At 38.2% G+C, this 23060-nt stretch overlaps 1 protein-coding gene across 2 annotated transcripts in view; it reads left to right on the forward strand.

Moving 5' to 3' along the window:
- LOC126254880 (SWI/SNF complex subunit SMARCC2) overlaps window positions 1–23060 on the forward strand; it is a 90709-nt gene that overhangs the window by 47718 nt on the left and 19931 nt on the right. The window contains exons 9-12 of one of the 2 annotated variants that reach the window (XM_049955346.1): window positions 263–393; window positions 2148–2474; window positions 2568–2779; window positions 7973–8193. In XM_049955346.1, the coding sequence (XP_049811303.1) occupies window positions 263–393; window positions 2148–2474; window positions 2568–2779; window positions 7973–8193 (891 nt within the window). The remainder of the gene's footprint in view (window positions 1–262; window positions 394–2147; window positions 2475–2567; window positions 2780–7972; window positions 8194–23060) is intronic. The other variant, XM_049955347.1, reaches the window with a different exon arrangement.

Genomic DNA, 23060 nt, shown 5'->3' on the forward strand with positions numbered 1-23060 from the left:
TTTTGTTAGTGGGGTCTCTAATTAGAAATCCATTCAAAGTCATCATAAATTCAAAAGGCAAAAAAGCTCAGATAAATTTAAGTGCATGGAAAATCATGGAAACTGTGATTTGTGCGTGCGTGCGTGGGTGAGTGCATGCATGCTTATGTGTGCTTACACCCTCGTACTAACATTATAGTTATTCTAATTACATTATCTTCTTATTACAAAGATAAATTACTTAATGTAACACAACTAACATTTGTAAAAAAATTTCCATCAGTAGGCTCCTCTTCAAAGAAAGATAATGATCTACAGCCTATTAAAGGTGGTACAGTCACAGATTTGGACGAAGAGACAGATAATAAAGGTGAAGATAGTCAGACTGGCAAAAACTCTGAGAGCAATACACAGGTATGTGTAGTGCAGTGAAACGCTACAAATGAATATTGCTACTTAGTTTTAAAAGTGTTTTGCTGCATTAAATTATTAATCTTTTGTATTTCCTTGTCCAATAGCAGTTGCCAGCTACAGAGGTTTGTCAGGTGTGTAGTTGTAACTTGATTTAAAAACTGTCATTTGTGGCTGTCAGTCTTCATCGTAAATAGTTGTAGTGTATTGAATATATTTTCTCTCATTTCAGTATGTCCAATCGTTTTAGTAGTTGGGCATGAGCTTTAGAAAGTATTTTGATGATCTTTTGTAATCCATTGAGAACCAGTTATTAAAGTTATTCTTTTATTCTTGATGTTATGTAATTAATTGGTTGTACAATATCAGTACAGTGAGTCTTTTTCCTGATTTCATCACAGTTTTATCCAATTAGTTTTTCTGTAGTAGTTTTATGATTTTTTTATGCCATGAAAAGACTGAGAAATTCAGTTCAATACATAATTTTCTATTTTATTTTATTGTGAGTCTCTATGAAATACAGGGAGAGCCAAAAAGGACTTCACAACTTGGGGATGACACAGAAATTTATTGAGATAACTTACAGCATTGGTAGATGTGTCTTTTGTAGCAAATGACCTCAAGTTCAATTCATGAAGTGCATCAGTACCCCATTCAGCCACCAGGAACACCAGCTTACTGCATATTTAAAATGGCTGCTTTCACTGGTGTAGAGCATGCTTGCTGTGTTATGATTTCATGAAACTAGCTCTGCAACAATGCAGCAAATGTTTGGCATAAATTTTGCATTGTATTCTCTAAAGAGCCTCCAGGCAGGCCTACAATTTACTCCTGGCACAAGAACTTTGTGGAGATGGGTTGTTCTCTGTGACATAAGTCACAAGGTCACCCATGTGTTGATGATTATGTCGAACAAATTAGGGAGGGATTTGGCTGCAGTCCACAAAAATCAATGCAACATGCGTTTCGCAAGACTGGCATTCCTCGAAAGACGGTTTGGTGATTACTGCATAGATATTTACACTTGAAAGCATACAGAGTCACATCATGGAAGTTTGGAGGTTTTCTTGATAATTTCTTCCCAGGTTGGTGGACTGGCCGTAAAGGGCAGTCGCATGCTCACTTTGCTGGCCAGACTTAACACCACTGGATTTCTTTCTCTGGGGTTTCGTTAAAGACTGTGTGTATGTTCCTCTCCAACCAAACAATTTAGCCATCCTCAAAAATTGAATCTACGCTGCCGTTGTACAAGTTGTGCCCAATTTGCTGCAGCGAGTGTGGGAAGAAATTAATTACTGGTGGGATGTTTGCTACATCACAAATGGCAAGTCACACTGAACCAAAATGACTCTTTTCCTTTTATGTGAAACTTGAGGTTCTTTGCTACAAAATGAAACATCTGCTGATTCTGTAAGCTATCTGAATAAATTTACATTATAATTTAAAAGTTGTGAAGTCCTTTTTGATGCGCCCTTTCTAATTTCATTTAGCTTGCATTTTCTTGCTTACAGCTGTAGGAAATGGGTAGTGGAATGTGTGTGTAAGTCAGTAGTTTTAAAAAGACTGTTGCAGCTTTGAAAGATACATTACAGAATTAAAAAGAAAAAAAAAACATTCAGAAAGTCTTGTAGTTCATAAATTATTCTTTACATTTTATGTTGAAGGTTTTTTTAGTAGAGATCTTTCTTTTTATTTACTTTTTGTATGAAAATTATTTTTAAAATACAATTTAATATAAAGTTTGCTGTCTTTTCCAGGATTTTGCATCAAAAGATGATGGCCAAGAAGACAATGTCACTGAGCAGACACACCATATAATCATTCCAAGTTACTCAGCATGGTTTGATTATAATTCTATTCACACAGTTGAAAAGCGTGCATTACCTGAATTTTTCAATGGAAAGAATAAATCTAAGACTCCAGAAATCTACCTAGCATACAGAAACTTCATGATTGATACATACCGATTAAATCCAACAGAGTATATTACCAGCACTGCTTGTAGGAGAAATCTAGCAGGCGATGTGTGTGCAATAATGCGAGTGCATGCTTTCCTAGAACAGTGGGGGCTTATTAATTACCAGGTAAAAAAGTTATTATTTTGTTGTTGTTGTGCAAAATGTTAGTTGCCAGTGCTTGCAACCTATTGGAATGGATACAATAATTTTAAATTGCAGGTTGATTCGGACAGCCGCCCGACTCCCATGGGACCACCGCCAACATCACACTTTCATGTTCTGTCAGATACTCCATCTGGACTTCAGCCAATAAATCCTCCAAAGACTCCTCAACCGTCTGCTGCCAAAACGCTTCTGGATCTTGATAAAAAAGATGGAGTTAAGAAAGTGGAAGTTGATCCGGGTTCTAACTTTGGGCTTAAGCTTGACCAGTAAGCACAAATTACTTATATACATTCCTTTTGTGAAAGCAGGTTCAGTATTAAAATTGCTCAACAATGGTAATTTTGGAACAGCTGCTGGTGTATAAAAAATAGAACAAAGAAGTCAGCAGCTGTGGCTTCAGTTGCTAGTTAACTTATATGTTAGACTTGCAACATTATGTTGTTGTTGTTGTGGTCTTCAGTCCTGAGACTGGTTTGATGCAGCTCTCCATGCTACTCTATCCTGTGCAAGCTTCTTCATCTCCCAGTACCTACTGCAACCTACATCCTTCTGAATCTGCTTAGTGTATTGATCTCTTGGTCTCCCTCTACGATTTTTATCCTCCACGCTGCCCTCCAATGCTAAATTTGTGATCCCTTGATGCCTCAAAACATGTCCTACCAACCGATCCCTTCTTCTAGTCAAGTTGTGCCACAAACTTCTCTTCTCCCCAATCCTATTCAATACCTCCTCATTAGTTATGTGATCTACCCACCTTATCTTCAGCATTCTTCTGTAGCACCACATTTCGAAAGCTTCTATTCTCTTCTTGTCCAAACTGGTTATCGTCCATGTTTCACTTCCATACATGGCTACACTCCATACAAATACTTTCAGAAACGACTTCCTGACACTTAAATCTATACTCGATGTTAACAAATTTCTTTTCTTCAGAAACGCTTTCCTTGCCATTGCCAGTCTACATTTTATATCCTCTCTACTTCGACCATCGTCAGTTATTTTACTCCCTAAATAGCAAAACTCCTTTACTACTTTAAGTGTCTCATTTCCTAATCTAATTCCCTCAGCATCACCCGATTTAATTTGACTACATTCCATTATCCTCGTTTTGTTTTTGTTGATGTTCATCTTATATCCTCCTTTCAAGACACTGTCCATTCCGTTCAACTGCTCTTCCAAGTCCTTTGCTGTCTCTGACAGAATTACAATGTCATCGGCGAACCTCAAAGTTTTTACTTCTTCTCCATGAATTTTAATACCTACTCTGAATTTTTCTTTTGTTTCCTTTACTGCTTGCTCAATATACAGATTGAATAACATCGGGGAGAGGCTACAACCCTGTCTCACTCCTTTCCCAACCACTGCTTCCATTTCATGCCCCTCGACTCTTATAACTGCCATCTGGTTTCTGTACAAATTGTAAATAGCCTTTCGCTCCCTGTATTTTACCCCTGCCACCTTCAGAATTTGAAAGAGAGTATTCCAGTTAATGTTGTCAAAAGCTTTCTCTAAGTCTACAAATGCTAGAAACGTAGGTTTGCCTTTTCTTAATCTTTCTTCTAAGATAAGTCGTAAGGTTAGTATTGCCTCACGTGTTCCAACATTTCTACGGAATCCAAACTGATCTTCCCCGAGCTCCGCTTCTACCAGTTTTTCCATTCGTCTGTAAAGAATTCGCGTTAGTATTTTGCAGCTGTGACTTATTAAACTGATAGTTCGGTAATTTTCACATCTGTCGACACCTGCTTTCTTTGGTATTGGAATTATTATATTCTTCTTGAAGTCTGAGGGTATTTCGCCTGTCTCATACATCTTGCTCCCTTGTATAAACCCTCTATATACTCCTTCCACCTTTCTGCCTTCCCTTCTTTGCTTAGAACTGGGTTGCCGTCTGAGCTCTTGATATACATACAAGTGGTTCTCTTCTCTCCAAAGGTCTCTTTAATTTTCCTGTAGGCAGTATCTATCTTACCCCTAGTGAGACAAGCCTCTACATCCTTACATTTGTCCTCTAGCCATCCCTGCTTAGCCATTTTGCACTTTCTGTCGATCTCATTTTTGAGACGTTTGTATTCCCTTTTGCCTGCTTCATTTACTGCATTTTTATATTTTCTCCTTTCATCAATTAAATTCAATATTTCTTCTGTTACCCAAGGATTTCTATTAGCCCTCGTCTTTTTACCTACTTGATCCTCTGCTGCCTTCACTACTTCATCCCTCAGAGCTACCCATTCTTCTTCTACTGTATTTCTTTCCCCCATTCCTGTCAATTGTTCCCTTATGCTCTCCCTGAAACTCTCTACAACCTCTGGTTCTTTCAGTTTATCCAGGTCCCATCTCCTTAAATTCCCACCTTTTTGCAGTTTCTTCAGTTTCAATCTGCAGTTCATAACCAATAGATTGTGGTCAGAATCCACATCTGCCCCTGGAAATGTCTTACAATTTAAAACCTGGTTCCTAAATCTCTGTCTTACCATTATATAATCTATCTGATACCTATTAGTATCTCCAGGATTCTTCCAGGTATACAACCTTCTTTTATGATTCTTGAACCAAGTGTTAGCTATGATTAAGTTATGCTCTGTGCAAAATTCTACAAGGCGGCTTCCTCTTTCATTTCTTCCCCCCAATCCATATTCACCTACTATGTTTCCTTCTCTCCCTTTTCCTACTGACGAATTCCAGTCACCCATGACTATTAAATTTTCGTCTCCCTTCACTACCTGAATAATTTCTTTTATCTCGTCATACATTTCATCAATTTCTTCATCATCTGCAGAGCTAGTTGGCATATAAACTTGTACTACTGTAGTAGGCATGGGCTTTGTGTCTATCTTGGCCACAATAATGCGTTCACTATGCTGTTTGTAGTAGCTAACCCGCACTCCTATTTTTTTATTCATTATTAAACCTACTCCTGCATTACCCCTATTTGATTTTGTATTTATAACCCTGTAATCACCTGACCAAAAGTCTTGTTCCTCCTGCCACCGAACTTCACTAATTCCCACTATATCTAACTTTAACCTATCCATTTCCCTTTTTAAATTTTCTAACCTACCTGCCCGATTAAGGGATCTGACATTCCACGCTCCGATCCGTAGAATGCCAGTTTTCTTTCTCCTGATAACGACGTCCTCTTGAGTAGTGCCCGCCCGGAGATCCGAATGGGGGACTATTTTACCTCCGGAATATTTTACCCAAGAGGACGCCATCATCATTTAATCATACAGTAAAGCTGCATGTCCTCGGGAAAAATTACGGCTGTAGTTTCCCCTTGCTTTCAGCCGTTCGCAGTACCAGCACAGCAAGGCCGTTTTGGTTAATGTTACAAGGCCAGATCAGTCAATCTTCCAGACTGTTGCCCCTGCAACTACTGAAAAGGCTGCTGCCCCTCTCCAGGAACCACACGTTTGTCTGGCCTCTCAACAGATACCCCTCCGTTGTGGTTGCACCTACGGTAAGGCCATCTGTATCGCTGAGGCACGCAAGCCTCCCCACCAACGGCAAGGTCCATGGTTCATGGGGGCAGATAAAACCTTTGTCAAAGATGTGTAAGCCAGGTAGTTTCTAAAGATACTGAATAGAACATAATCCATTTGTTGTATTATGCCATGAAGAATTATACCTTCTACAGACAAAATGCCAAATGCTAATTTATGATAGCCATATGCATATCAAGAGTTTCCTTCTTGTGCTGGGGATTTATCTTGGTACAGAGGTGCCTAGCAAAGAATTCAGTCAGCTTAACACTTCACGCGGACTGCTGCGTTTTTATCTAATTTGGCTTCGCTGAGTCAGTTTTCTTCCAGTGCCAGATAGCAGACTTTCTTTCGACATCACAGTTCAGTTTCTTCTAGTGCTCAAAGTTCTGTAAATGTAGATATAGTCACAATTCTTAGCTGTTGAAGTTAGTATGTGGCATACTCAGAGCAACAAACTTCCATGTACTTAGTGTTTTCAGAAACTCTGTTGTAGACTGTATTAATGGAGATGGAAAAATTGTGCCAAGTGAAAGATATTTCACCGTGCTGTGCTCACGTTGTCAGTGTTCACAGGCAGGCTGTTGGTTTTGACTTTGTGAGGTTCATTGTGATGTAGCAGATTCATTATGTCTTTGTGACCACCATGGAAGTTTTTGTAACCATTAAGTAACTTTAATCTAGTTTTCGATGCACTGTGACTGTTTTCCTTGAATGGCCACTAACTTCTATTCCACAGTGATCAAAAGCCGTAACAATCTTTGTAGGTCATTTATGAGCAGGTTTTGCTCTACACCAGCTGTGTCTTGTACTGCTCTGTGTTAACAAGTAGTCCCAAAGAAAGATTTCAGTAACAACACATGCATTATGTGCTTGCAGGTATATGTGGACATTTACAGTATAACAAGTTTCCTGGTCACCTTCTCTGTTGCGAGGACCCACCTCACTGTAGTTGTGGTTCCTGTTTGATGGTGGTCCATATTTTGTGTGTCTCTCTCAACCTAGCCTCACTGTTGTGAGCCCTTCATCTCCCTGACGTACTACCCCTGGTGTTAGGAGATGATGGCTCAATGGCTGACTTAGTTCTGTGTTTTATTCATGACTTAGTTTTATGTAATATTTATTTAAGAGAGGGCCACTTAACCTTATTGGCCCACTGAGGAGTTGGCAGAACATTCTGTTGCTTCCTATGCCCAGACCGGGTTATGGCTGACTGAGCTTGGTGCTCCACCCTGGCCCTCACCCTACCTGCTGTGCTGCTCCTCCTCCCCCCCCCCCCCCCCCCTCCTCTTGCTTGGTCTGTTTTACTTGTTCGGCTTTTGTCTATCTTTGCTTCTGTTGCCCTGTCCGTGTTGCTAGTTTTCCTAGGTAGTCTCTCAGTGGGCTACCTCTGGTAGGTGGTGGTGGTGGGGGTTGGGGTGGGGTGGAGTGGGGGTTCCTGCATTGCATTTTGCTTTCGGCGGTTCTGGCTGCTTCCTAGATGGGGCATCTCATCTGCCTTTCTTCCTATGAACCACTTTCATCTTTTTCGTCCCTTAACTAGCCTTCATTGATCTTTAGTAGACCTTGGGTTTTTCTTGCCTGGATTTTGAACAGTAGGCTGTTTCTGCTGTACAGTCTTGTAGACCTGCCTGTTTGAGGAAAAAGGGACTGATGACCTAGTAGTTTGATCCTTGTAATCAACCAACCAACCAACATGTAAGGGAACTTTTGGAACTTTGACCCAAGAGTGACCTGTTTACGTTTATATTGTGTGTTATGAAGTTGTACTTGTTTTTCCTTATTATGAATAATACTTGCGGCAAACACAGATTGGGAGGTAAAATGCTGTGCCTTATAGGTTTATGTATATTTTAAATTATGAAATCCTAATTATAATTTGTGCTATATTTACTGATACATTTCAAATATTCAAAATATGTAATTTAATGCAAGTGGATGGCACACAAACTGGAGTAAAATGTTTGGTACGTTTAGGTATGCAAGGAAGCCAGCTGTCCTTAGAAATAAAACTGCAGCTAGCATGACTAGAGAATGGAATGAGCAAGAAACATTGTTGCTTTTAGAAGGGCTTGAACTTTATAAGGATGATTGGAATAAAGTATGTGAACATGTTGGGAGCAGAACACAGGATGAATGCATTTTGCATTTCTTAAGACTTCCAATAGAAGATCCATACCTTGAGGATCATGAAGCAGGTGAGCTCTCTCTCCTTGTAAGATAATGATTTACTTAAGCACCATTAGTTTAAACTAGTGCTCAGGAAATGGAAGATTGTGATTCCTGGTACCCAAAGAAGTAAAATAAGCCTTAATTTTATACACTGGGAGTCTTTCATCACAGTGTTGTTTTTTGAAGAATCCCGTCCCTCCCACCCTCTGTAAATCAAAGTGATGTGTTAGAAAGTCCTGCATGTGGTATAAAATGGAATGAGACTTCTTTTTAGTGGTTGATAACTGGATATTTTGTTGATTTCTTGAGCTTTTGGGAAAAAAATTGATGAGAGTAATTGATTAATTTTTTTAGATGCATCAGTTGACTTTTCAGATTTGATTTAATACACTATTTTTTTTCCTCCACTCTATGATAGTAACTTCAATTTTGAAAATCATAGGCTAGCAGAGAAAAGCTACGTACCTGAGATATTCAATCCATGATCTTCTTGAAAGGGAATCCATTGTGGCTGTGCTCAAACACACCAGTAAAATTAATATTGATGTTGCTTGCGGTTGACTCACTATGATGACATGATAGCTTTGCCGTCTTAAAAGTTGGCCATAATTTTTCATTTTTGGAAATAATTGGAAATCATGATCATGGGTAATGATTTCGGGAAAAAATAGCATACATTATTATAATATGAGGGCTATCGGGAAAGTAAGTTCCGATTGGTCACAAAATGGAAACCACTGTTAAAATCTGATGAAGCTTTGCACATATGTGTTGGGTAGTGTCTCTGGTATGCTGGTGGATCATGTCTCGTCTCTCTTTTCAGTTCTGAGTGCACAGTGAACTAGAAAATAATGTATCTTGCCAAGTATGAGGGCCTGGTGAGAGATTTCACCTGATGTCATGCAGCTCATGTAATATAACTCATATGATTCCTTCTTCATGACAGTTCTTGGCCACACTCTGCAGGGGCAATGATGATGCTCCTGCAGTGTTTCCGATGGGAAGTGTTTGATCACCCTCAATACAACCCATAATTGGCTTCCACTGAATTTCTTCACTGCTCACATGAACTGCTGGCTATGAAGACATTGTTTTGGCACAGGCAATGAGCTGTAGATCAATGTAGAGAATTGGGGAAAGCACAGGCAGCTGCCTTCTATGTCAAGGGTATTAGAAAATTGGTACAATGCTACAACAAATGTCTAAGTTGGAGCAGTGACTATGTAGAGAAGTGGCTGGAAGGCGTAGCTAACTGTTGAAAATAAAAACATTTTTGATTTTCACAGTGGTTTCCACTTTGCGACTGATCAGAACTTACTTTCCGAATAGCCCTCATATACATTATTGTGAAATATGAACCAAACGTGTGTACAGTAATATGCTCTTATAATAGTGTTTGTATAGAATCTTCAAAACTATGTGTAATTGACTTTGGTGATTGTTGTATGTTGATTCTTTCCCAGGCAAACTGGGAGACCAGATTTCTAGGCAATATGCAGGCCTGCAAGAAGGCTTTCTGCACAGTAATGATGGAAGTGAGGTAGATGTCATGATGATTGATTCAAATATTAACATTCATGTAATGCATCATGTGCAAGTACATAAATTTTACAAGAAATCATAAAAAAATGGGGAAAACTTTCCAGTGGGTAATGTCCATTATTCGTGTCGATGAATCCAACATTATCTAGTAATTTTCCCATAAATTTTATCATCTGCATTGATCATGAATTTGTTTCTTGGTTAAATAATAATCGTCCTGAAACATCGTAAACTACTGAGATTTGGCTGATAGTGTAAGAATATCCTCACCAAATATGTTACATTTCAAAAGTTCCATTTTGGTATTTGCAAATCAGTGTAGATTTCAAATAAGTGTGTAACTCATTGTGAAGTGGCAGCATATTCTCCTCATAAACTGGCATACTCATCACTACACCTCATATTGTGTAAAAGGATATCAAGACCAGATTGAGTTGTAACAGTGGGCAACCTGTCAGTTATCTGTGCTAGGCAGTACTCAGTCCACTCCAGGATGTTCATTTGTGTCACTGTACTTGTGTTGATGCCCCTGTAGCTGTTTTAAGTACTGGATCTTAATTGAGGCCATTGAATAAGGAAATGGACAGTTGCTCTTCATCCAGGAATACATCTCAAAATGCCTTCTAAAATTACTTAATGATTCAGCTGAATTCATTACATCAAAACAAATAGCCACACAGCCTGTTACTGAATAGTAACTGAAAATTGAAGTGCACTTACAGTGTTGGTGGCTTTTACACTACATGCTGCTGGCAATTTGTTTCTGTTGTGATTATATACAGTAGCCAGGGTGAATCACTGAAACTGATGACTTGTTTTGGTAGAAGATACGAATTGTTTACGTCTTTTTTCAACATTGATGACACGAGAGTAATGATTATTGATCTAGTTGTTAAGAATTATGAAGGTGGTTACTAGTTTTTGTATGTATTTCTCGTATTTTGTTTCTCAGAATATGGCAATATTTCTTGGGCTATTGTTTCATATTCCATTCGTATAGTTTGGTTTTGAGTAGACGAAATGAATGAATTTGACTGGAGGAGTATTAGCTGCAGTGATGGACTCGCCTATAACATAGCCCAATGATCGTTTCGAAATCATTGTGGGGTATTATCGAAATGCACCGGTTTCCAATGCTGTAGTTACGCAGGCACGTGTGAGTACAATTTAAATGCTACAGAATATTCTGTTTTATATGAATACATTCTGCACAATATATTCGATTACGACACCATGTAATTTCATATGTTCCACATCACGATGATGTTTATCGAACACTATTTTCTTGGTGGTTCCGCGCTGTCTTGTCTCATCATCCAACTCATCACTCATCGTGTTAACCTCACTCACCATGCAAACAGTTACCAACCCCCCAGCACACAATGCAAAAACCACTGTCATTGTAAGTGCACTATTTACCTAACTCATGACTCACTAGTGGCTAACAACTAGCTGGCAGGTCTCATTTCACAATTTAAGGCATACATATTCTGCTGCTCCCCAGTATCAGTAATGTGCTAGGTGTGAGATTTGTTACGGAAAAATATGCTTAAATACTTTATGAGCTCAAAGTAGACATCAAAGGAAAAGTCAAGACCTGCAGAATTACATGCATAAAAGATCCGTAGAATCAAAGAAATAGTAAACTATATCCTACACCAAGAAATAAAACGAATCAGTAGTTAGAAGAACACACAATATAAGTGAGACATATTTATACGTATTTCTGAAGAAAAATGGACCACACATTATAAATAGATACAGTACAAGATGATGTGGAAGCAGTTACGGTTAAGGGCATATTTTGGAAAAATAGATCTGTTTGACACAGCAGAGTTAGAAGTAATTTTGCCAAAGTCAAAGAAAAGGATTGTTTATGCCGTAGAGAAGGTACAGTTAATTGAGCCTGCCCATCAAGCTCAGAAACTGTCGCATGTTTTCCATATGTCTGAAAAGATATCGGTATCTGATGAATGGAATGTAAAGGAATTAACACCTTCTTAAAAAACATAGTGTAGAAAAATAAACATTTACTGACTTTTTTTTTCAATTTTAATGCAGCTTTAAAGTATTTGGTGAAATAATAAGAGAAAAGCTCCAAAATATCTTGGATGCCATTTACATTTGAGGAAGAAATGAGCTTATGAAAACGATGGTATCACAGTTATGACATTTACAGTAAAACATAGTTAATACATAAAAGAGATACTTTAATTTGAAGATTTATCTAACAAGACACCCTTCGAACCTTTTGGATGTCCACTGTCAATCCTACCTGGTAAGATTTATATATCGTTCAGCTGTACACCAGAAGAGATTGGACAAGCGTAGTGTATGCTCCCTCTTTAGTAGATTTGTACCATCTTCTAAGTGTTCTACCAATAAAACAAAGATTTTGGTTCACTACAACATTTTCTGTGTGATTTTTACCAATTTAAGGTGGTCATAATTGTGAGTCTTAGGTATTTAGTTGAATTGACAACCTTTAAATTTGTGTGGTTTAATATGTAACCGAAATTTAATGGAGTTTTTTGAGTATTCGTGTGGGGGATCTATCACCTTTAAATTTGTGTGGTTTAATATGTAACCGAAATTTAATGGAGTTTTTTGAGTATTCGTGTGGGGGATCTATCACTTTTTATTGTTTAGAGTCAGTTGCCACTTGTAACACCATGCTGATATCCCAAATCACTTAAAAAACAGATTGACCGAGCGCTTACTTTGGCAGCCGACCCTCGTCAAGGAACAGCCACCTGGTGTTGACAGCGTCACACCCGTACTTGTGGCATCAACCACTAGATAGCATTCCCTTCGGTGACATTTGTGAGACATTTCCCTGCTGCCAGCGGCCCCTAGTTGCTTTCCACCGGCTGGTGGCTGTGAAGTACAGCTGTTTCTTACATAGCTTCACTATAGGATCGAGTCTTTTTGCCGAGTGTGTGCAAGTACATTAACTGAGGAAGGAGCAGACGGACAAGACCTGAAATAAAAATGTTCAAATTTCCCATCAAAGATGAAGAAAGGTTATGGTAGTGGATTTTGAATTCAGATGAATGAATGTACTAGTTACTATAGTGACCGCCACGAAAATAGGGCTTCAAGGTCATCTCACCGTCTTACAGCATTGCCAGTTTTTTTTATAGTGATAATTTCAAATGTTCATAAAAAATTTAAAAAAATATTGGGCAACTCTATTCTTAGTCTAGAATATATGGAGTACTTCCCAAAAGAAAATTCTCACGAGCTGCTAGGGAAAAAAATGGAAACTAAATGTTACAAGAAATTTTGAAGGAAAATAATTTTTTACTTCCACCTGTGATAGTAACAGAATCACTAATGTAATTGGACTGGGGGGGGGGGGGGGGGGACAACAGGAACATCCTCAAAGTTTACAGATGCATATGCTGCATCTCTTATTTCGGAAACATAAAAGTATTCTGAGATAAAAAATAAAATAATATAAGAGGTGTGAAACTGTGCTGACTGCGTAAAGAAAATTTAGTCGCTGATGAATTTTCGTTTTGTGGGACTGCAAAGGAACATCCCATGAGAAAGTTGTTAAGAAAAGTACAAAATTATTTTTGGTTACATTTCAGACATTATTATTGTATCATATCATGTGCAGAGGCAAATTACTTCCGTGATATTCCTTGCACAGCAGCGCGCGAGTCATCCTAGGCTGTCGCCAAGAGTTTTGTTCTGACTACTCGCTTTAATATGACCGTGAATATTCCCTGCTCCCTGAAAATATTTTTCTGGCCGCTAATACATATCCTTCGTCATTGCATCTGTCACTCAGAACGCCAGTATAAGATACGGAAAAGTAATTGTACTTATTTTGAAGCCAATATTTTCACTGAAGTCGAGCAAAATATTTGTTCTAAAGGTTTTGTGAAACCCAACTTTTATGTAAATTTTCTGTAAGTGTATTATTCTCAGCATGCAATATGTGCTTGGTACACAAAAACCTCGTTCTTACTACTGCAGTGCCCCTGTCTTGTGTTACAAATTTCGTCCATCATTACAGTTTCTGAATTAAAAACCAAGTGGGCGGAGAAGACAAAGAAGTGACTGGCCAGAATAATTAGTTTTATCACAGACGTTACCCTGTATTTCTCTAGCCATCTGATAGTATTCTCTGTCATACTAAAGTAATAGAATTCTACGTTCAAGCTTTTCGTAAAAGTCTATTCTCTGTCATACTAAAGTAATAGAATTCTACGTTCAAGCTTTTCGCAAAAGTCGTGAAATATCATAGATTTCTATGCTCTTCTTGGAGAATCAGAATAGGTGCTGGGGCTGTTCTGATGTTACTGCACTGTTTATATTTACAGTCGATACAGAAGCACCACAACGTTTTGTCTTTTTCTGAACTGCATTACCCTTACTATGAAACAGCCAATAAATCATCCTATGAAAAAAAGGAGTTAAATTTTGAATGAACAAGTAAACCGAATGCAGTAAGATTATATCTGAATGTAAAGAAATTTGAAACAGGTTTTTAGGAAAAACTGTTGTTAATTAATGCAAAATTGACAATCTTATTTTAATTGACAGTTACTGTCAAGTAAACTAATCGCCACCAATTGTGAGACGGCGCTTACCTAAACTGAAGGATCTTCTGGCTCCGTGTCTTCAGATTCACTGTCACTTGTTTCTGCCAGGTGCATCATCACAGATTCCACTATGGTGGCTCTTAAGCCCTGGTTCAAGAAATCAGTTCCTTGCAATGCTTCTGTGTGTTTTACACACCTCTCCCAGTCCTGCTGAATAACATTATCAAGAGCTTCGTGTGTTAGCTTCTCAACATCAGCAAGTTGGAAAGCAGTATTTCTTTTCGCTAGTTCTCGCTTTACTTGGGTCCATATCAACAATGGGATTATAGTGGCAGTGATACAGTGGTAGACATACCACTTACTGTCCCATTTCGTTTGCCAGTTGATCTAATTCATAAGTCTTTTTGGCACCTATGATTTCTTCCTTAGACAGGTGTTCAGCCTTTGTTTCATTGACTGATAATGAAACATTCTTTCTCTTTAACCCCTCCATAATATCTGCTTTGCTCCAATTTGAATGTGGGAGCTTTTCGATATGAATGGAGTGGTAACTGGCGTTGTCCATCATGATAATTGACCCTTCTTCCAGCACAGACAACATTTGAATAAACCAGTTCTTAAAAACTTCTCCATTCATTTCCGAATGGTAATCAGCTTGGCAAGAACTTTTCCCACCACAAAAAACAAGTTTGGCCTATGTCATGAAGCCTGTGGTTAATGAACCAGCATGAACGATGATTAATCAGCCCCTCAACCGTTAGGCACTTTCAAACTGCTGTTTCCTTTGGAGTCTTGCCATATATACTTACTGGTGTGGTTCTGTGAAACCAAGTTTCATCCAAGTACACTACGGGCCAGGTGTCTTCAGCATACAAGAAGTGCATTGTACGCAAAAACTTCGCTCTTTCTGCCGCAATGTCTCTGCATCCCATTAAGAATTTCTGTCCGTCATTACACTTCTTGAATCGGAAACCAAGGGAGCGGAGAAGACAAAGAACAGAGGCCTCTGAGCACGAGTAATTAATTTTTTCCACTGAGGTCAGCCTGTCTTTTTTTAGCCATTGGATACTCTCGTCTGTCGTAATATCTAAGTACAGTTCTACACACGAGCTCTTTGTTAAAATTGTCAAAGTCAGTTGATTTCCGTTCATTTTCATATCCCTTTCTTGGAGAATCGTAACATTCATTCATGTCTGGAGATTTTGCTAATGAGACAGATTTGCTAATACGGCTTACAGTTGACCTGGAGACACCACACACTTTAGTAGTAAGTTTATGAATTTGTGCAAAATTCAAGTTATTCTCTGCTTCTTCATTGTTGGTCAGATCAGCAAAAAACTTGAGTACATTCGATATGATACTTTTCAATTGCTTACGAATGTCTTTCCGCCCTTTATGCACACCGACCGGAGAAGTACTACAAGTAGGCTGTTGCTCCTGCATTGTTATTCACCACTGAACACACGTCAAAGCACCTTTCTAAAGACAGTAAGACAATGAGATCAGACGTCAGCACTCGATATAGCGTGGTAACACTGAGCTTTCAGCTGCTCTGACCTACCACACTGCTAATGCTACCTACATGGCAACAAGGCTGAGAGGCGGGCGAATCACAGCCCACAGCCCTGCTGGCAGCAGGCAACAGCCGTGACCTATAGGACTCTACTTTTCTGCCAGCCGTTCTAGTGAGAACTAATAAGAGCCCCAAGCACTCGATACTGTCCAAATTTTAAAACTTACATGTTGGTACAGTGCAGCGACAGCGCTCTTCCACAGAAGCCGCATGATACTTTTAAATGAAATTATTGTTGCCATTTTATGTTTATTTATTTATTTATTTATTTCACTATTGCAATTTCGGGTGTAGAGCCATTTTCAAGTGCAAGGTAACTGAAACCTATCAAACATGTATAAAAGGGCAAGGCATAATGTGATAATATTTCATTAACAACACAATTTACGGAGCAATACTTAGTTGTGACCTTGCACATGAAAGTAAGTCCACATGTGAAATCGCAATGTAAAATAAACAAACAGTAAAAACTTACAGTCTAATTGGAGCAATGATTTCATTTAAAAAGCATATAATGACTGTAGTCCTCAGCTAAGTAAAAATCATCATATGATTTCATTTCCACATTCTAAAGCCTGGTCATACAAAAGCAAGTGGTAGTGAACGTGAGTAAAGTAGTATAACACCTCATTTACTATGCAGCAAATTGAAGTGAACACAGGTGAAAGAGCATTCAGATTATTTGCCAGTGATTACCACCGTTTGTTTGACCTGTGAACAAGCATTTACACAGGAGGGAACAACAAGCATTTCCATAGGAGAGAACATAAGAGGATCAGCATAGTGTACCAATTCTACTAAACACTGCATACTTTTAGAGTTCCATACCTCAGTTAGTAAAATGGAATCCTTGTAGGGTGAGCTGCTTCATCAACGTAATCAAAAGATATGACTATTTAGGTCACATATTTTGATATTCGCAAATCGCTCATCAAATTGAATTTTCTTATTTTAAGAGTACTGAAAGAGCAATCGGTTTTATTCACTAAAAATAAAAAAAAATAAAAAATCTCCACAGCATAGATCGCATAAAAGATTTCCTTATTTACAGTTTCTACAGATTTTTAAGGTATGTAAGTGCACAGTTCTTAACTTCCAGTTTTTGTAATGCCAAACTAAAACTTTTATCTCAAATATTACATCTTAACTCATGTTATGTGAGACATTCCATTTAGATGCCCTTTGTTACAGACTGGAAAATGACAGCAAAGTCTGTCAGAATTGGTTGTCTTAAATAAAGAAACATTTTATGTGATTGAGGCTGTCGAAGGTTTTTGTCACTCATCAAAACTTACAGGGTACTTCCCGTTGGCGTAGAATCATGAAATTTGGCAAGAAGCAAGGTTTCACAGTAAAAGTAAAGAAAAAATCTCAAAATTATTATTTGTAATTACATCACACAAAAAATATTTCTTTTGTCATTTGTTAACTGACTTCAAACTTGAAACTAAAGCAATCACTACTTTTGCTTTCAGGCTGACTGGGTTGCAATGGTTCAAGTCAAACATCAGGCAAGGAATGATTTTATTGTTCATATGAAGTGTTTCGGAATTTATCCATCATGAGACATCAAGAGGCGATTATTGCATGTAGCTAAGGTGTTGTAAGTTCTGTGCGAAACAAACATTCACAGACTAATGTGCAATAATCATTCATGGATGTCTGATGATGGATAAATTCTAAAACGTGTCATATGATCAGTAAATTAATTCCTTGCCTGATATTTGACTTTTACTATTGCGACCTAGTCAGCCTGATGGAGAACTGCTTATTATACTAATGGTTGCCTGCCTCCTCCATGACTTTGTCACATTTATATTATTGAAATTAAAATACTGCTGAAAATCTTGGAATCCCTGTGACCAATATCTTGCCAGTATTAATTTCAGTAACAGGCAAAAATGTTCACAATTCTTGAATCCTGGAATGGATGAACTGTCTATATACATAATAAAGTTTGTATGGAACTGTCAGTGCATGAGCCTTACTCACACGTGGTCTTTTTTAAATCCTCACGTATGTTTCACATGATAACAGCATTAGTTACAGCATCAATGTAAGTCAGTGTTGCCACAGGTTCTGGAAATCAGGGAATTTCAAACTCATCAGGGAAATCAGGGAATTTCAAACACGTCAGGGAAATTAAAACTGGAAAAATCTTGTTTTTGTCTCAGTAGATGAAATGGTTTGTTTACTGAGGTGTCATGCGTCATTGTTGGCAAGATGCAGATGAGTACGTGAACTGCTTCCCTACTCCCTCATTACTACTGCTTCTCTCCTTCCTACCGATCCTCTGAGCTTGCGGTCAGTGCTACCACCACTTTTTACCACTAGCCTAGCAGACAAGAGGCAGATAGGCATGAGGAGTGATTTGTTTGGATCTGATTCTCAGAGACTGTAGAAGCAGCAGCCGGAGATGGCGGTCATGTGTGCATGAGTTGTGTCTGAGTGATTGTATGGATGTGTGTGTGCTCTCATTTTCTGAAAAAAGCTGTGGCTGAAAATTAAGTTGTGAGAGTGTTAATTGTCTTTCCTACATGCCCCTTTGCAGCTCAACAATCATCTTTATGGTGAGTTGCTACCTGTTCTCATTACTATTGATTCTTAGAGTAGTTGAACAAGTTATTTGTTGCATGGATTGATGACTGTGGTCTCATGTCATCAACATGTTGTCTTTGGCTCATGAATAGCTGGTCACATGAGTGGATTTCCACAACAGGCCAAAACTGCAGGCTGTTTCTGCGGGTATCTGTAATGGATCATGCCTGCTGATCTGAAGACATTCGATTTCCACTAATGTGCAGGTCTAGCTTGTCGGATATAGTCTCCCCAATCTCCTTGCTGGCCAGGTCTATTAGTGTGTGGCGTAAAGCAGCAGGTTTTTATGGTTTATCCGTGGATCCAGGATAGTGGTGCTCATCTGCATGCCAGAGACCATGGGTAATGAATTTCAGGAATTGTGATTGCCTCATCACAAGAATGTTGTACAGTGTGGCATTTTATAGACACTTTATTCGTTCAAGCACATTTTTGAACTTCAAAAGTAGTTTATATGTTATAAAGTATGGACGATAAGAAGAAGAAAATTGTGTCAGTCGCTGACAGTTTGTACACTATGTACTCATAGATTTCTCAAAATAAAAATCACAAAGTACTTGTAAAATAACAGATATAACACAGTGGGTAATAACCGGCAGTAATGAACATAGTAGAACCAACATTTATTGCAGTCACTTACAGTGTAGGTTTACACAAATCTTCCCCACATTATACCCTTCTTTCAAGAGGCCTACTTTTTTCTGTGGTTATTTCTGAAATCACTGAAGGTATTTTAAATCTGTCTTGTGACTCCAAGAGAATCCATATTTTTGTCACCAAAGGTTTTTTTTAATGAAATAAAATAACATCAGTAGTCTAAATGAAAAACATATACCATTTGGCTTGCTTTCTCCATCTAAAAATAGTTCATTACAAAAAATCCTGATATTAGTAAATAATATTCTTGCTCATATCAGGAAACATCGTCTGCTTGCAAGTTTTCGTTAGATATTTCCTCGTCTGCACTATTGTTTGTTGTACCGTAGCTGCAAAGACAGACTTTCAAATTACGTTTTAACTTATCCTTGAGATGTCAAAATTTGACAGGGAAAAATAGTAAAAATTATCTGGAAATTGGGTAAATATCAGGGACTTTCACTCAGGGAAACTTGTGCCAACTCTGTAAATATTAGATACTGAATAAGATCATTGTGCCTACTGGTTTTGAAAAGGGAAACAGAAAGAAGTAAGAAAATAAGTGTGTAGGTGTCTGAATTTTTATGTAATCGTGAAATGTATCAAGATACACTTGAAACCTGAATTGCAGCTCCAGCCTTCTTTAGCATTACTCCAGAACTTTGCATATAAGTCAGTTGATGCCTTTCTCTGGTTCATCAATATGCTTGAGGAGGAAATGTAAGAGCAGAGCATTAATTACAAATGGTCACCATAAAGGTGCTGGCACACAAAAGAGCAGAAGACACTAGCGCCTAAGTGGAGAGGACGCGAGCTTCCTTTGATGATATTTCGCAAAAAAGACTGACAAGTAGGTGAACATGAGCAAACACAGCAAATGTGTACTGAACACGACCAAATGTTTTTTCACACTCATCCACCATTGTTAACACCACCCTCTGTGGAAACCAGGCCCAAGTGAGCAGTTCGTTAGTGCTCTCTGCCATTCTATCGTATTACTTGGTGTCTGTTTCTCTATGCATAACACAGTAGTGAATGGAAGAGAACACAGAATGAGAATGTCATCACACAAACACTTGTAAACATTGAGATTATGCATTCGCTAGTAAGTTGTTTCTTGTTGTGGAAAAGCTAAGCAAAGGGAAAACAAGATTAGAAACAGGATTTGTTTCTCACTTCTAAAGGAAATAATGTCATGTAAAATAAGATATTATAAATCTTTTTAACATTTTCAAAAACGTCAGAGGCGCTGTGGATAACGAGTGAACAATGGACCAAACATGACTGGAATGTCTCCTCTCACTCCTGCCAAATGTTTGCACATGAGAGAACGCAGTTTGCCTTGGTGTTTGTTCACTTAGTATTAACCAGGCTTAAGATATCCTTGGAGTAGAGTCAAAATTGTCAGAATTTAAGGACTGAAATATAATGCAGAAATTATGTAATGATATTGAAATCGAAAGCTTGAAAATAAAGAGTTCTGTTAGCAAATACTTGGTAACAGGTTTATTTGTATGAAGCTAATGCTGCTTGAGCTACCAAAGTTATTAATGAAATATAAGTATATACTTCACATTTTTCTGAGATACTGTTATGAGGGTTGTTTGACAAGTCTAATAAATTTCCGTGAAAGAATGGAACATTTTGTTGCACTTTCATGGGTGGTAAGCTTAATTATTCCAAGGATAGTATAAAGAATTTCAACAATTTACAGCGTACAATTCATTATTGACAATCGTCAAAATTGATTAGTATGTCAACTGTGATAGAAAATTGAGAAAATAGAGTTTTGTGTTGTTATTATACAGTTTCATTAGATGTGTTGGACAGTTGTACAAATCAAAACAGAATTGGATGAAGTTTATGCAGGTTCTGCACTGTCTTGAAGACAATTTACTTGTGGATTAATGAATTTAAACATGGTCAGACAAGCGTCAAAGACATAGCACGCTCCGGCTGTCTTAGTGAGTTCACCAGAAGGGAAATCATTGACAAAATCTGTGAAATGGTAATGTGCAAAACCGCAGAACAAAAATTTGATAGTGTGCTGTGACTAGCCATCTCAGTTGAGCAAGTGTATAATATCCTGCACGGAGAATTGGCTATGAGGAAGTTGTTTGTGAGATGGGTGCTGCAATTGCTCATGGTCGACCAAAAGTGCATCTGGCACATTTCAGCACAATACAGTGTTTAATAATAATTTTTAAGACTTTTGCACCAATTTGTGACTGTTGGTGAAACCTGGATCCATCATTACACACCGAATCAAAACGGCGGCCAGCTGGTAATGTGACCACTAATTCTTTTTTTTTTTTTTTTTCCCCAACCCCTCCCCCAAGGAATAATCCCCTCATCAGTTACTTGGAAAAAGGCAGAACCATGACTGGACCCTATTATACTTTATTCCCAGATTGTTTGAAACTTGTGTTGGCTGAGAAAAGACAAAGATTGTCACACAAAAAAATGCTCTTCACCATAATAATTTTTGAGTATTCGTGTGGGGGATCTATCACTTTTTATTGTTTAGAGTCAGTTGCCACTTGTAACACCATGCTGATATCCCAAATCACTTAAAAAACAGATTGACCGAGCGCTTACTTTGGCAGCCGACCCTCGTCAAGGAACAGCCACCTGGTGTTGACAGCGTCACACCCGTACTTGTGGCATCAACCACTAGATAGCATTCCCTTCGGTGACATTTGTGAGACATTTCCCTGCTGCCAGCGGCCCCTAGTTGCTTTCCACTGGCTGGTGGCTGTGAAGTACAGCTGTTTCTTACATAGCTTCACTATAGGATCGAGTCTTTTTGCCGAGTGTGTGCAAGTACATTAACTGAGGAAGGAGCAGACGGACAAGACCTGAAATAAAAATGTTCAAATTTCCCATCAAAGATGAAGAAAGGTTATGGTAGTGGATTTTGAATTCAGATGAATGAATGTACTAGTTACTATAGTGACTGCCACGAAAATAGGGCTTCAAGGTCATCTCACCGTCTTACAGCATTGCCAGTTTTTTTTTTATAGTGATAATTTCAAATGTTCATAAAAAATTTAAAAAAATATATTGGGCAACTCTATTCTTAGTCTAGAATATATGGAGTACTTCCCAAAAGAAAATTCTCACGAGCTGCTAGGGAAAAAAATGGAAACTAAATGTTACAAGAAATTTTGAAGGAAAATAATTTTTTACTTCCACCTGTGATAGTAACAGAATCACTAATGTAATTGGACTGGGGGGGGGGGGGGGACAACAGGAACATCCTCAAAGTTTACAGGATAAAAAATAAAATAATATAAGAGGTGTGAAACTGTGCTGACTGCGTAAAGAAAATTTAGTCGCTGATGAATTTTCGTTTTGTGGGACTGCAAAGGAACATCCCATGAGAAAGTTGTTAAGAAAAGTACAAAATTATTTTTGGTTACATTTCAGACATTATTATTGTATCATATCATGTGCAGAGGCAAATTACTTCCGTGATATTCCTTGCACAGCAGCGCGCGAGTCATCGTAGGCTGTCGCCAAGAGTTTTGTTCTGACTACTCGCTTTAATATGACCATGAATATTCCCTGCTCCCTGAAAATATTTTTCTGGCCGCTAATACATATCCTTCGTCATTGCATCCGTCACTCAGAACGCCAGTATAAGATACGGAAAAGTAATTGTACTTATTTTGAAGCCAATATTTTCACTGAAGTCGAGCAAAATATTTGTTCGAAAGGTTTTGTGAAACCCAACTGTTATGTAAATTTTCTGTAAGTGTATTATTCTCAGCATGCAATATGTGCTTGGTACACAAAAACCTCGTTCTTACTACTGCAGTGCCCCTGTCTTGTGTTACAAATTTCGTCCATCATTACAGTTTCTGAATTAAAAACCAAGTGGGCGGAGAAGACAAAGAAGTGACTGGCCAGAATAATTAGTTTTTTCACAGACGTTACCCTGTATTTCTCTAGCCATCTGATAGTATTCTCTGTCATACTAAAGTAA

Source organism: Schistocerca nitens, chromosome 1, assembly GCF_023898315.1.
Source record: "Schistocerca nitens isolate TAMUIC-IGC-003100 chromosome 1, iqSchNite1.1, whole genome shotgun sequence".
In the NCBI taxonomy this organism is placed as follows: Eukaryota; Metazoa; Arthropoda; class Insecta; order Orthoptera; family Acrididae; genus Schistocerca; species Schistocerca nitens.